At 36.9% G+C, this 14,191-nt stretch overlaps 1 protein-coding gene across 3 annotated transcripts in view; it reads right to left on the minus strand.

The window, feature by feature from the left end:
- The window catches only part of LOC137020787 (exportin-5), a 37,775-nt gene extending 33,643 nt beyond the window's left edge, over positions 1–4,132 (minus strand). For all 3 annotated transcript variants that reach the window (XM_067386816.1, XM_067386815.1, XM_067386817.1), the window contains exons 1-4: positions 3,918–4,132; positions 2,496–2,617; positions 1,069–1,141; positions 838–975 (exon numbers count right to left, since the gene is read on the minus strand). In XM_067386816.1, the coding sequence (XP_067242917.1) occupies positions 838–975; positions 1,069–1,141; positions 2,496–2,617; positions 3,918–4,019 (435 nt within the window). In that variant the 5' untranslated portion in view covers positions 4,020–4,132. The remainder of the gene's footprint in view (positions 1–837; positions 976–1,068; positions 1,142–2,495; positions 2,618–3,917) is intronic.
- Between the last annotated feature and the right edge of the window lie 10,059 nt (positions 4,133–14,191).

The following is a 14,191-nucleotide window of genomic DNA, read 5'->3' on the forward strand; positions in this document are numbered from 1 at the left end:
CATTTTCATTTATATTACAGTGCATTTGTTTTATAATATAGTTATTACTATATTATAAAATTATTATTATTATATTCTAATTGTTGACTTCCTAAAACACCAGTGTGAATGTAATGTAGACTAAGACACTATATCACAACTAAAAAAAGGGTTGAGTAACCTCAAAGATTCAGGTACAGGTCAAATCACCAACTTTTTTCAACAACTGTTCAATTTGCACAATAAACATTGGTTGGAGCTCTTAATTTTGGTGCATCAGATTGATTAAACTCACAAAATCCTATGGGAAACACTACACCTTACCATATTGATCCTGTTTAAAAAAATAAAAATAAAAATAAAAACTTTTACTATTATTGGTATCTTGGTATTTGTGTTGCATTTGTGCCGTTTGTAATAAAAAATAACAAGAATATCTACTGTATATCATTGCATCGATGCATATTATTGTGAAATAAAATTACTCATTTTGAAATAAGATTGAGGTCATATCATCCCCACTCTGAAGACAAGGACTTAACTATTAAAAAAAAAAGATGTTCACACACTGAATGTAAACTCCACAAAGTTTATTTAAAAAAAAAAAACTGTCCCTGTTTATAATACACTTTCTAGACCTTAAGTTCAGTGTGTGGACATCCATTCTTTTATCTTTTTTTTACTTCTTTTACTTCTATTTTTTTGTTGTTGTCAAAGCCCAATTCTGGGTTTTGGATGTGCACACCTACTTTGTATTTTTTGGAACTAAACTCTGAAAGGAAGGCATAAATTCAGGAGCAGGATCAAACAGCCATAATTATTATTATTATTACAAAATCAAGCCAAAACTCTTGATACCCCCATAGCAGTCAGGGCCTCCATCTCCTTCAGCATGTCAGGCCAGTGCTGCGGCCACTCTCTCTTGATCATCTCAACTACTATGCGTGAGAGCGCATCCTTAACATGACATTCCTCTTGCAGAATTGGATGTGTACCCTAAAACAGGAGCAAGCCATATAAAGAAATAAGAAATCTTCATAAAGCATGCAATAAGAAGATTGAGAAGAGATACACTTCAAAGATGCTCACATCTGACAACAGGCCCATAGTGCAGTTCTTCAGCTGGAGCTTTTCTTGGGGAGCCATGTTATTCCACCGAAACCTGTTCATAGAAAAATATGTTCAGTTTAGTGTTCAATGTTCATGTTCACTATAGCTATGTATATCACATAAAAAACCTAGATGGAAACAAACAAAATTTCTAAAAATGTGCATTTAAAAAAAACAAAAAAAACAAAACAAAACAAAAAACACTTGTACACTCAAGGGGTTTTTTTATCCAATAAGATGATATGCATATAAACTAGGGGTGTAACGATACCATCATGTCACGATTCAATACATATCATGATACTGAACTCACAATACAATATTATTGCAATACTCCATGACATATGTTAAAAGGATAACAAAAAATTTACTTTTGATTAAAACGGTATAATTTGTTATTATATACTGGTCGTGGAAATGAACAGGCTTGGACTTGGTGCTGGTAACCCAATACACAGGACAATGGTGAAACTACAATAAAAATATTCATGCTGAAACAGATATATTTTAGATGAATATGTTTGCACTCTGTCACTGACTAGATATATTTAAATGTTATAGATTCAGATATATTTAAAATAATGTAGGCCACTTTTTACTGGTAACATAAAACATTTGGCATTATCAGGATCCACAGATATTTCCCCATTGTATTATTATACATTATATTCAACATTATATATGCAGTAGTTTAATGTAGTACTGACACTAAAACTCTGTAAACTTGAATTTGTTCTCACACAGTAATTTTCATTTTGGGTGAACTATGCACTAACAAAAAGTGCATAGCTAAAACATATTGTCACTATCCACTATACATATCGTTGCATTTTTTTATTGCGATATATTGTGATACGATATATTGTTACACCACTAGTATAAACTATGAAGGAAAAACATTTACCAAATAAACCCCTTGATGCACTAACTCACGGGACTTTGTCTCAACAAAGGATATGACTGGATATCTGGACTAATCAACGGACCAATTTCATTGCACAGCATTTTAAATGTTGGTTTGATCATTCCAAAATTCCTAAGCCAAAGTCTGTCATAAAAATGGTTCAATTCCCTCCCAGAAGTGACTCACACGATTGCATTCCCAAACACCAGCATCCGAACGCAAATGAACAGGGCAGCATTTATTGCATTTCATCTGCCGCTTTGAGGAGCAAGTTATTTATGATGTACAAAAAAAGAGCCACAGTGGCTTCACAGACTACAGAAACGTGCAATTTATTACGGATATTCTGCACCAATTTCTTAGGAAGTGAGAATTTTATTCTCTTGAACACATGGGAACACATTTTATGCACTACTTTTGCACATAAGTTAAGTTTGCACCTTTGGATGAAACATATCTTATGATGTACACACACACACACTAAAGTGTTTGAGACACTTACTTGACTACATGCTCCAGTATCTGCAGCCCAAAGTGTCTGACCACTGCAGTCTGGGATTTCTCCGCTAACTGAAGACCACATTCAACGCAGAAGGGGCTTTTCTCTTTGAAATCTTCAATAAACTACAACAACATGTAAAAAAATATATATATATATTAAAACATTTAACAACAGGATCTAGTAGGGCTGCAACGACACAAAGTTCATTGATCAGTATGTACCTCAGCTGTGGGGTGACTGTTTGATACAGCAGGGAACAGAAAATCTGCCTTAAAATAATTTGTTTTATTTACAAAATTCTAAGCACAGTCATATGCAATTAAGTTTACATTATGTATAGAATTTCTAAAACCAAATTTCAATACAAAACTCCAGTTTACAGATATTCTGAGTAAACATCCACATTCTGCACAACATTCATCTAGTGCAGTGGTTCTAGACTCGAAGGTCCCCCACAGTGCAACACGGGACTTCGGTAAAGTTGGTTTTATATTCGCACATTTGGACTTCTGATAAATTCAGACTTTCCAATATATGTGCAATAAATTAATGTTTGCGAATTTTAAGCAGCGACATGATATTGACAACCAACGATTGTCAACTTACAACATTTGTCCCAATCAATCAAAATAGGCAAGTATTGTTTTAATGGCATATTTACTTGTGAATGTCCACTGAATGTCCAATGTAGTGTGATTAACAAGGCTATTGAACACGGATGTCCGAATGTGTGAATATAAAACCAACTTTACCGAAGTCAACACGGGCCACCTGATATATTTCCTCTGATTGATATTTATGACAAAGCTTATATATATATATATATATATATATATATATATATATATATATATATATATATATATATATATATATATATATATTTATTATATATGACTACTATTAGTATAATTTTTAATAATATTTTAATTTAAATAACTTTAAATTACCCCCTTGCAACTTTGCTGAGGCCCCCTATAGGGCTCTGGGCCCCTGCTTGACAACCACTGGTGTAGTGCGATCTGTTGATCAGTTTATATAAATTTTGCAATGCCAATAAATGTATTCATCCGTGTGTGTATCTGTATCCGCTCGGCTGCATCCCTCGAGTACATGTATGATCATGTGAATGTGCAGGCAATATTTTATGTTTGCAAGATACTCATTTACACAATGTCGCCTATTGCTATTTTAGTTATGTTTTCTGATAGATATTGATAAGGTTAGTATTATGAAGAAACAAATAACAACATTCACATAAACAAATAAGACTTGATCATTTGCATTACTGAATAAACATGAATGAAATGAAAACGGAAGTTGTCGTAACAACGTTATTCAAATGTGACCTCCATAATATGAATATAGGTATCAATACATACATAATAACCTTTTAATCGTATTTTATAGACGATAATTCACCTTAAGGGCCTCCAGGCGGTATGTCTGACTGGATTCTGCCTCCATCATCACATTCACTGCCTTTATAAGCTCATCGCACAAAGCACGTATCGGTTCGGCCATGGCTTTTAAGCACGTCCAGCAGATAGGATGTAAAACACCAGCAGACTAGTAAAATGTATTGCACGCTTCGCTACTAGTTCAGCCTCTGTGGATGTGCATTACACAAAACGTGGTAGGGCTCTGCTGTCTGTGGACCGCCTCAATCAAGATGGCGGAAGTTACGTGACCTCTGGGGGTTGTAGTTTTTTTAATGTTCTTGACAAACGCTTCGCTATTCGCTGGATACGCGCTTTTCTGTCTCTGTTCCCTAGAGACGACATTCTTACAGATACAACCACAGTTAGTTTAAATAATATTCAACAATTGCATGGGCAAAATTTATAGGCTTGCATACTGCATAGGCTACCGGACCGGTGAATGTTCGGAGAGTCTAAAAACCCCACTTCATTTTTAAAGAAATGCGTATCAAACATGCCAGATCGCTTGATTTTATATAAAAAATAATAATAAAAAAAAAAAAAAGCTTCTTATGTAATTTTTTAAAACATTTGAAATTGATTTATAAAAGGTCAATGATTTATATTTAACCCCTGAAAGGTGGATTTTAGTACCTTAGAGTAGTAATATATACCCTTAAGCTAATGAAATGCACCAGTGAGAAGCTGCTGTACCCCTAAATATATTACTTTTTTTTCTGACTGTACAAATAAATATAAACCTCAATTATTTTACATAACAATAATTGTCTTTTGAAAAAAATAATTATAATAATTGCATATTCTGTCTTTAAATGGTTCCCTAATCTGAAATTATTATCATATTTAGTGTCATACACATAATAATCCATTTTAAATGTTTAAAAAAGTGTTTTGTTTTTTTAGTATTATTATTATTATTAATTATTATCTTTATTTTTTGGTTCGTTTTAATTTACTTTAAATATAAATTTGGTTGATAAAATAAGTGCAAGAACAGGTATGGAATACATTACAGCAGGATAACGGGAATGTACAACTACATGAAAAGATGTGTTTGATGATTACTAGCATGCTTGTGGGTGTGATAAGAACGAGATTTGAAGATATTATGAATCTTGATTTTTATGGTTTTCTTTATATGTCCTCTTCTTCCCCACTGGCAAGTCATTCTATGTTCACAAGAGGTCTGTCGTCCTCCTCCTCGCTGGGACTGGGCTCTGGCTCTTAGCGTAGTCCACAAAGGCTGCACCTATGAGCTTATGTGGAGATGCTGTGGTTAAAGGATTAGTTCACTTTCAATTTAAAATCTCCTGATAATTTACCCACCTCCAAGTCATCTAAGATGGCCATGTACTTCTCGCTTCAGTCGAAAAGAAATTAAGGTTTTTGATGAAAACATTCCAGGATTTTTCTCCATATAGTGGACTTCAATGACCTCCAAATGGTTGAATGTCAAAATTACAGTTTCATTGCTTCAAAGCATTCTACACGATCCCAGACAAGGAATAAGGGTCTTATCTAGAGAAACCATTGCTCATTTTCTAAAAAAAAAAAATGAAAAATTATATGCATTAAAATACCAAATTATATGCATAAATAGCTCTCTTCTTCTTCTCTATTAGAATTCCAGCAGTGTAGACACTGCTAAGTGTATTACTAACCTCCACAGGTCAAAGTTTGAACTAATTGTTGTATACTTGCACTAGCATATTGTATATGACAATTTAGTTCAAACTTTGACCTGAGGAGGGCAGTAATACACTTAGCAGTGTCTACACTGCTGGAATTCTATGGCGTTATTTTTTAATGTCAAATGTAGACAGCACATTATTGTGAAATGAGAGCACATCAATGTAATGCTCGAACACAAATCTTTCTGCTCTCGCGCAAAACTGGACGCGCACTCTGAAATATAGTGCTCTCATATGAGCTGCCTCTTCTCTCGCTCAGATATTGCGCGTGTGTTGGTCTTAATGATCATTCTTTCATTCATTTTGTGTTTCTTTAGTTATTTGCAGTGCGTAACGCCATCTACCGGACACTTGTGGTAACGGCAGGTTTGGTGTACAGTTTCTATTTCCTGTTGTATTCTCGTTTGGAACAAGATTAGTGTTCGCTTAGTACACGACTTTTCGAGTGCGAGTTATACTCCGTGTTGTGTAAATTCTGCTGTCAAGTTACTTCAAACTTCGCTCAGTTGTGTTCCCCTCAGGGGCAATGCAGTAACACTGTGTGTAATATAAGGCATTTTATATTAATCGTTTTCTTAAGATGTGTAGGAAGAAAATTAACGTGTTGCCACGAAGTGTAGATTCCTCTGTTTCCCGTGTAATGGCGGCTCATGCTTAATAGAAAATGATGTATGTGTTGCATTTGGTTTTGGAAATGATTGAAGAAGGCAATTTGAGTTAATAGGTACTTTTATTAGTGTTACAGTTTTACAGCTTGTTTTTGCACTGCTGTGTGTAAAATAAAGGAGAGGAGAAAAAGGACCTCGGGATAAAGCATCCTCTCTTTTCTTTGTTCACCTCACCTGGCTGTTTATACGCGCTGGATAGCTAAATACGCATACATTTAGTGAGGCCGGTACAGCGCGTGCGCGCTCAAACGATGTCCTGCGTGCTCAAACTGTGTCCTGTGTGCTCGCGAATCTCTCCGTGCTCTTGCAGAAATTTGCTTCTGGATTAAACACTGTCAATGGTTATCAACCAATCAGAAGAGACGAATGATCCATGAAAATGCAACGTGGAATCTTATTGGCTGAGAGTGAACTGCACACGGAATTCTTTCAACATTGTAGAACAACCTAGTCTAACTGCATCACATTACATGTCAAACCCCAATTTATCTAAACAAACAAACAAACAAAAAAAGTTTCTTAAAGTTATTGTGGTCGTACGTTTTGTGTACTTAAAAAATAGGCAACATTTTAAAATAAGGTTTTTATTTGTTTACACTGATGTATTATCTAACATGAACTAACAATGTGCAATACATTACTGTAATTATTAATCTTTCTACAGCTGTTTGTAGTTGTATGTTACTTTACAGTGCATTTACTAATGTTAACCAATACAACTTTTGATTTTAATAATGTGTTAGTAAATGTTGAAATTAACATTAACAAAGATTAATAAATGCTGTAAAAGTGCAGTTCATTATTAGTTAATGTTAACTTATGCAGTTAAATAATGTTAACGAAAGCTTATTGTAAAGAATTACCAAAAAATATCTTCTGATTTAAAACAGAACAAGATCAGGGTCAGATCATCATTCCTAAATACTTAAAATGTGGAGATCAAATATACCACCACTAGGACTGTTTAAATATGACATACAAAAATACTTAAGCTCTTACGCATGTATGATTAATCAAAAGAACGCGATCTTATTCCTAAATGACAACGATTCAGTTATGTCTATTAAATTACAGTCATACCGGAATATTTAAACTTGCTTTTGCATTGTCGCTGAAAGAAGTGGTCACGTAAGCTATATGTTTTAAACAGCTTCACAAAATGTTTTCAACAACACACTATTGCTACTTCTGTGTTGCAAACATGAAGTAATAACGCAAGTATTGCAATAACAATTTATAGTCTGAATATACACTGATTTCAGCAACTAAAATGAGTAGCTAAGGCTGCGTTTACACTGGCACAAAAAAATCTGATCTTTTGCTCATATCTGACACAGATCGTAATTAGTTGCACACGTGTAAACACACAAATCCACACAAGATCCGATTTTTCCGCATCCAATCTGAGCCACTTCCAAATGTGGTTTTAAATCCGATACATATCCGATCTCTGTACATGCGACCTACGTCTAAACATGCATATCCGTTTCCATTGGAATTCCAAGCCATCACAAGGCGAGGGTGGCACGTTTGCTCACTAATAGCTTTAATGTTGTATTATGAAGCAGACATGTTTGTATCATTTGTATGCACTCGCACTAAAAATCACAGCTTTATTATTGAGGTGGGAACTTTATGTCTAACGTTATTTATTTTTCTAGAAAGAAATTGTTCGCACACTTAACCTGTGGGATGCAGTTACAAACAAGCTTATTAATATAAAAACCATCCAAGTGCCCCATTCCAAGCCATTTCTAAGATATGGACTACATTTTTATTAATATTATTAAATATTATTAAATTGTAAAGAAATTATATATCCATTTTTATCAAAAGAATTTCATGTGCAGTTCACTCTCAGACAATAAGATTCCACGTTGCATTTTCATAGATAAGTCATTACATTGATGTGCTCTCGTTTCACAATAATGCGCTCTTGACATTTGACAGTAAAATAACGCCATAGAATTCTAATTTCCATTTTCAAGAGTTTTGAATTTCAAAGAACATTTTTAAAGGTGAAGTATGCAATTTTTTATGTTAAAATATATTCTCTTAACCCAGTTTATGGTTCATCGACTACTATAAGTACACCATTCATGGGTTTATCTCCCCCTAAAGTGCAAACATTGAGCCTTCCAGACATCATCTAAACATTAAGAGAGGTCCATGAATCTCTTTCCAGCTCAACCTATAGCGTTTGGGGGCGTGGCTACTGTAGCAGGCGGAGCCAGAGGGTGTTTAGCCGCAGTGGGACCATGACTGATGTGTTACATGGGAAAAGACATTCAACTTCGGTTACAGAATTGGAAGCCAAAACTTGCTACATTTATATGTTCAAAGATTAAACAGGTCCTGAACACGTCAAAGTGAGCAGAGCATTGAGATGCTTCACGTTACAATGGACGCTTCAATGCAACATCATCATGCACCTGTTCAGAAAGACAAATGTACCAGTTTAAAATATTTACTTTGATGTTTCCACTGTAGACACTCAAACAGTCATCATTTGATTGAACTGGTCGAAAGTTATAAGTACCTAGGTACTATTATTGATAATAAACTAAATTTTGCAGAGAATACCGATAGACTGTGTATGATGAGCCAACAAGGATTTTATTGTTTGCGGAAATTAGCTAATTTTAATATTGATAGGACACCAATGACTGCTTTTTATAAGGCATATATTGAATTGATTTTAACCTTTTCATTGATTTGTTGGTGTGGCGAGGGGGGCGTGGTTCAGCGAGGTCTGCAACCGGAGAGAATAGCGGGAGATGCTTGGTAAGTGAGTGGGTTGGATACAAATCACGAACACCTGTTACTCATTCCAGTGATTGGCGCAGAGACAGGATAAAACGCCGTGAGAAGCAGGAGCGTGTGAGAGAGAGGGGAACTGTTGACTGAGTCGAGACGAGGTTCGTGGAGAGAAGCCCTTGTGGATGGTGTAAACCAAACTTGGAGAGAAGCCCTTGTGGATAGCGTATGCCGAACCTGGAGTGAAGCCCTTTGTGGATTGTTTATTTTCGTTGTTGTGCGTTGCACACTCCTTCTGTTGAACCGTTTTTCAATAAAGACTCAGTCAGCAGTTGTTCGTCGTCCCTGACCTCTTCCTTCCCCCACTACGAACTTAAGTGTACTACAGTTGGTTTGCCTCTTTAAAGGTCACATAGAAGAATTCTCTATCAAAGGTTGTAAATAACTGCAGTAAAGTATTGGGTGTCAAATTGCCTGGGTTGTCAGATTTATTGGATATTCAGGTGATAAAGAAAGCGCATCACATCATAACTGACACATCTCACCCTCTTTATGATTCATTTCAGACACTCCCCTCAGGATCTTTGAATAGGGTCCCTCTAGCTAAGACAAACAGATTCAAATTTTCGTTTGTTCCATATGCTGTCAACTTGCTTAATTCAAATAGGAAGAGGTAGTTTTTAATGTGCTATTAATGTGGTGTATTTGTCTGTCTTGTACGTGGTGCTATCATGCTGCAGAACAAATTTCCCCTAAGGAGGACATTAAAGTTTTAAAGTTTTACAATGAATAGACTCAAACAGTTGTGGCACGTCATGTCAAAAAAATTAGCCCAGTGCAGGTATGTTGAATGGGTTTATTGTTGGCAAGACGCTTGTGTTCACTACACAGTGTTAGCTACTCAATTGCTTACTCATGACACATATGAACATACAGTTCCTTTGTCCTCATGATTCTCATTTGCTCTGACATGCACTGTGAGCTGTAAGGTCTTATATAGACAGGTGTGTGGCTTTCCTAAAAGTCCGAATAAGTATAATCAAACACAGCTGGACTCAAATGAAGGTGTAGAACCATCTCAAGGATGACCAGAAGAAATGGACAGCACCTGAGTTAAATATATGAGTGTCACAGCAAAAGGTCTGAATACTTAGGACCATGTGATATTTCAGTTTTTCTTTTTTAATAAATCTGCAAAAACATCAACAATTCTGTGTTTTTCTGTCAATATTGGGTGCTGTGTGTACATTAATGAGGAAAAAAAATGAACTTAAATGATTTTAGCAAATGGCTGCAATATAACAAAGAGTGAAAAATGTAAGGGGGTCTGAATACTTTCCGTACCCACTGTAGCTAAAAATATTACTAATATGTTGAACCTTTATTGATAGTAGCTACTTTTACCTGCTACCTTTTACCTGTACATTAACTTTTAAAGCATTGCTGCATCCCAAATTCGTGCCTTAGAAGTATGTACTCTTATTTTGAACAAAAAGTAGATCCTTATGAGTGTGTAACAGAATATTAGGCAAGCTTTGAGACATAATGTACTACCATGTTAAAAATTGCATTAATATATACATGTCACGGTCACCGTCTGTCTTGCCTTCACTGAACTCCATTTCCCATAATCCCTCCTTCAACTCACCTGCTCACACTCAGCAATCACCGGCACCTGTTCGTCATCACCTCATCACTTAAGCACACTCCTCACCTCACTCCAGGGTCTGATCTCTTTTGAATTTAGAGAACCTTCTCCTTGTGTTTCTCCAGCGATCTCCTATGAATCCTCCATGTGATTATCTCCTACGTTTCCTGGTACTGTTCTCCAACGATCCTCCAGTGTGTTCTCCTCATCTGTGTGTTCCTGTGTCTTCATGTGACAACTTACCTCCAGTTGAGTGTGTGTGTGCATCCCTCCATCATCCATCCACAACCACCTGCACCTGTAAGAAGAGACTGTATCAGTATCATCATTACTTCTGCACATCCCTTCATCCAGTTTAAGGCTGGTTCACACTGTGCGATTTTGGCCAAGATTTGGTCGTCTGAGACAAATTTTGCAAATCCTAAAAGATTCCTATAATCCTAGCCTAAAATCTGTTGTCTTTGATCGCTAGTTTGACATGTTCACCGACAGCCGGTTAATGTCCGTTGCTTTCAAATTTGACCTCAGACGAAATTCTGGCAGTGTCAGAAGATTTGGCGCACAAGCTTCCAGTGTGAGTTCTCCTACGACGAACGTCAAATTGTCTTCTTTTTTCAAGACAAGCCGTGATCAAAATTAATGATAGAGATATCGTTGTTAGCCACCATTTCAGTCCCGCGTGTAATGCAGCTCACTGTCACGAATGTGTATGTTTTGATGATGTAAAACTCCGGACAAGTTTTCATGCGCGCGTCCGTTTTTAACGTGTCTTGACTGTCGTACAGCCTGACTTTAATGACAGCTGAGATCCCACAGTGTGACATGAGGATCATGTTCGTACAGTCTGACAAGTAACCATCGCAAAGGACTATTATAAATCACACAGTGTGAACCCGGCTTTACTTGCCTGCATCGTTGTATTCACCCTGCTGTTGTAAATAAACACCCTCTTTGTGATATACCTGTTGTCCTGAGAATATTCCGTAACAGAAGATCAGACCAACATAGAAAGAAGATGAATGGCATTGCAATAGATGTGTGGGAGTTTGCGGGGCAAATCATGGCAGTGGCACAATCTAGCAATGATTTGTTCACCTTCACTACCAAATTGTTGTCTCATCCAGAATAGCTCCATGGATGATGCTACAATAAAGGGGTTATTGGGGCTAAATATGTTGACTTCCTGATCTGGATGGGCTGGACTGGAAAGAAGCGATTGCCATATGTTGGGAGAGTTTTATACCCTCATATGATTTCCAGCCAGCACAAGATCCTCAACCTAAGATGGCCAACATTCAGACCTCCTGAATCCACTCCAGTGTCTTCTCTATCCCTTAAGTTCGCTTCAGTGCCTTCTACAGCACCTGAATCTGCTCCAGTGTCTGCTTCATAGTCCAATCATAGCTTCAACCCATGACCAGAGTCCAATCATAGCTTCAACCCATGACCAGAGTCCAATCATAGCTTCAACCCGTGACCAGAGTCCAAAGATGGCTTCAGTCTGTGAACAGAGTCCAGTGATGGCTTCGGCCCCTAACCAGAGTAATATGGTGGCTTCAGCCCAAGACCAGATGCCAGTGATTGCTCCAGACCCTGAATCTGCTCCAGAGCCTGCTTCGTTCCCTAGGTCCACTCCAACCCACCCACCTGCTCAAGATTCAGCTCCAGTCCAGAGATGCGTAGATCCTCCTGAAGTCCCCGATCCGCCATGGTGTCCTGAGCTCCCGGCTGTGCCCTGGAGGCCTCATACCTGTCTGCACCTCCACCCTCACCTGCCTGTAAGGTCTCCAGGGCTCCCACCCTCCCTCCCCTATACTCTGCTATACTCTACTATACTCTACTATACTCATATTTTAAAAAGTGCGAGACTTACTCCACTTGTAAATTAAAATTCTCTCATTACTCACCCTCATGGTGTCCCAGATATTCTTTCTTCAAATGAACACCCCAGTGGATGAATCAATGGACTTCACAGGGCACTCCACCGTGACAAGTGAGTTTCCAATCCGAAAGGAATCCAAAATAAAAGGTGGTGGAAAAAAGTTGAGTTTAATTAGTCCCAGGTTTGGTTTGTATGTGGTTGTTCGCAGGTATAATGTGTGAGACGTGATGGTTACAGCAATGACCGTAAACATTGTAATGTGCATTTTTTTCACTGTTTAGTACTTTTAAATGTATGTTAAATAACATATAGGGTATTATATTAATATTTATATAAATGCACTTAAATGTATTATATACACATGTTAAAGGGGTCATGAACTGCGTTGTTTTGTTTTATGTTTCCTGGGGTGCAATTACAATGTTAGTATGCTTTTTACATCCAAAATGGTCATAATTTATAAATAAAAGGCATTTTTCCTACCCTGATTTTAGCCCTCTGGTTTGAACGCTCTATTTTAAGGGGCGTTTCTGCTGTGAGACGCCCACTGCTGTGATTGGCTAACATCTTTCCATTTGAAATAGCCAAGTATTACTCTCTTTTAGTGCGTTTTTACTATTACAGCTCTCAAGGTTAACTAATCATGAAAAGGTTGCAGAGATGAACACTGTGTAGCCGATCACAGACATGTTATTGAGAGCATGAAAGCAGTGATCTCGTCATTGCAACTAAATTTCTATACACTAACAAATGCTTTCATCTTTACTAACAGTGCAATTGCGATATAACTAAAAGATTTGTTGAATAAAATGGGAGTTTTGCGCGTCAGTCACTGATAAACTTGCGCTGTTTGATTGACCGCTTCAGCACGTGCTGCTTCAACGATTACAAAGGGGGCTTTCTTTGATCGCTTTCTTTATATAATTTAATCACCGTTAAATAACAGATTATTTATCCTACTAAGAGAAACAACGCAAGTTGACGTTTAGTCGGGGGTTTCATTTACTGACAAACAGACAAAGAACATCTGACTGTACATGAATCATTACATATCACATCAGGCATATAGAATTAACACAGTTTCTTACATGTTGCATTATTGTCGAGTAAAGGCACTGCACAATATTTTGTAATCCTCAACGGCATATTGATTGGTAGCTCGATCTGGTTTAACACCAAGGCCTATGTTACTTAGGCTGCCTATTCTATTGCATGTCATGTGTGAATCGGTGGGCGGGGCTAAACATGCAGTGATGAAGTAGGCGTTGATCTTCTTCTGTAGAGGCAGTGCTTGCTGCCCTTTGATGTCATAGATCCCCACTTTATATATCCTGTCGTTTGCTGGGTCTGGTGTCAATTAAAGCTTTTATTGGACTAACAAGGAAGATTTCAGCTCTAAAACTTACAGGATATTCTTAAAGTATGATGACCTCATATGTCAAAAGCTCAAGGAAAATTTGATTTCTCAGTTCATCACCCCTTTTAATTAAATTATTGAAATTTATTCTGTATTTATTTACAGAAGTATATCTTGTCATCATGCCACAAACTTCTCTAATATGCGTGACTTGAGTTTCGTCATGTGTTTGTTGCAGGGTGTTCCGAATT

Source organism: Chanodichthys erythropterus, chromosome 5, assembly GCF_024489055.1.
Source record: "Chanodichthys erythropterus isolate Z2021 chromosome 5, ASM2448905v1, whole genome shotgun sequence".
NCBI lineage: Eukaryota > Metazoa > Chordata > Actinopteri > Cypriniformes > Xenocyprididae > Chanodichthys > Chanodichthys erythropterus.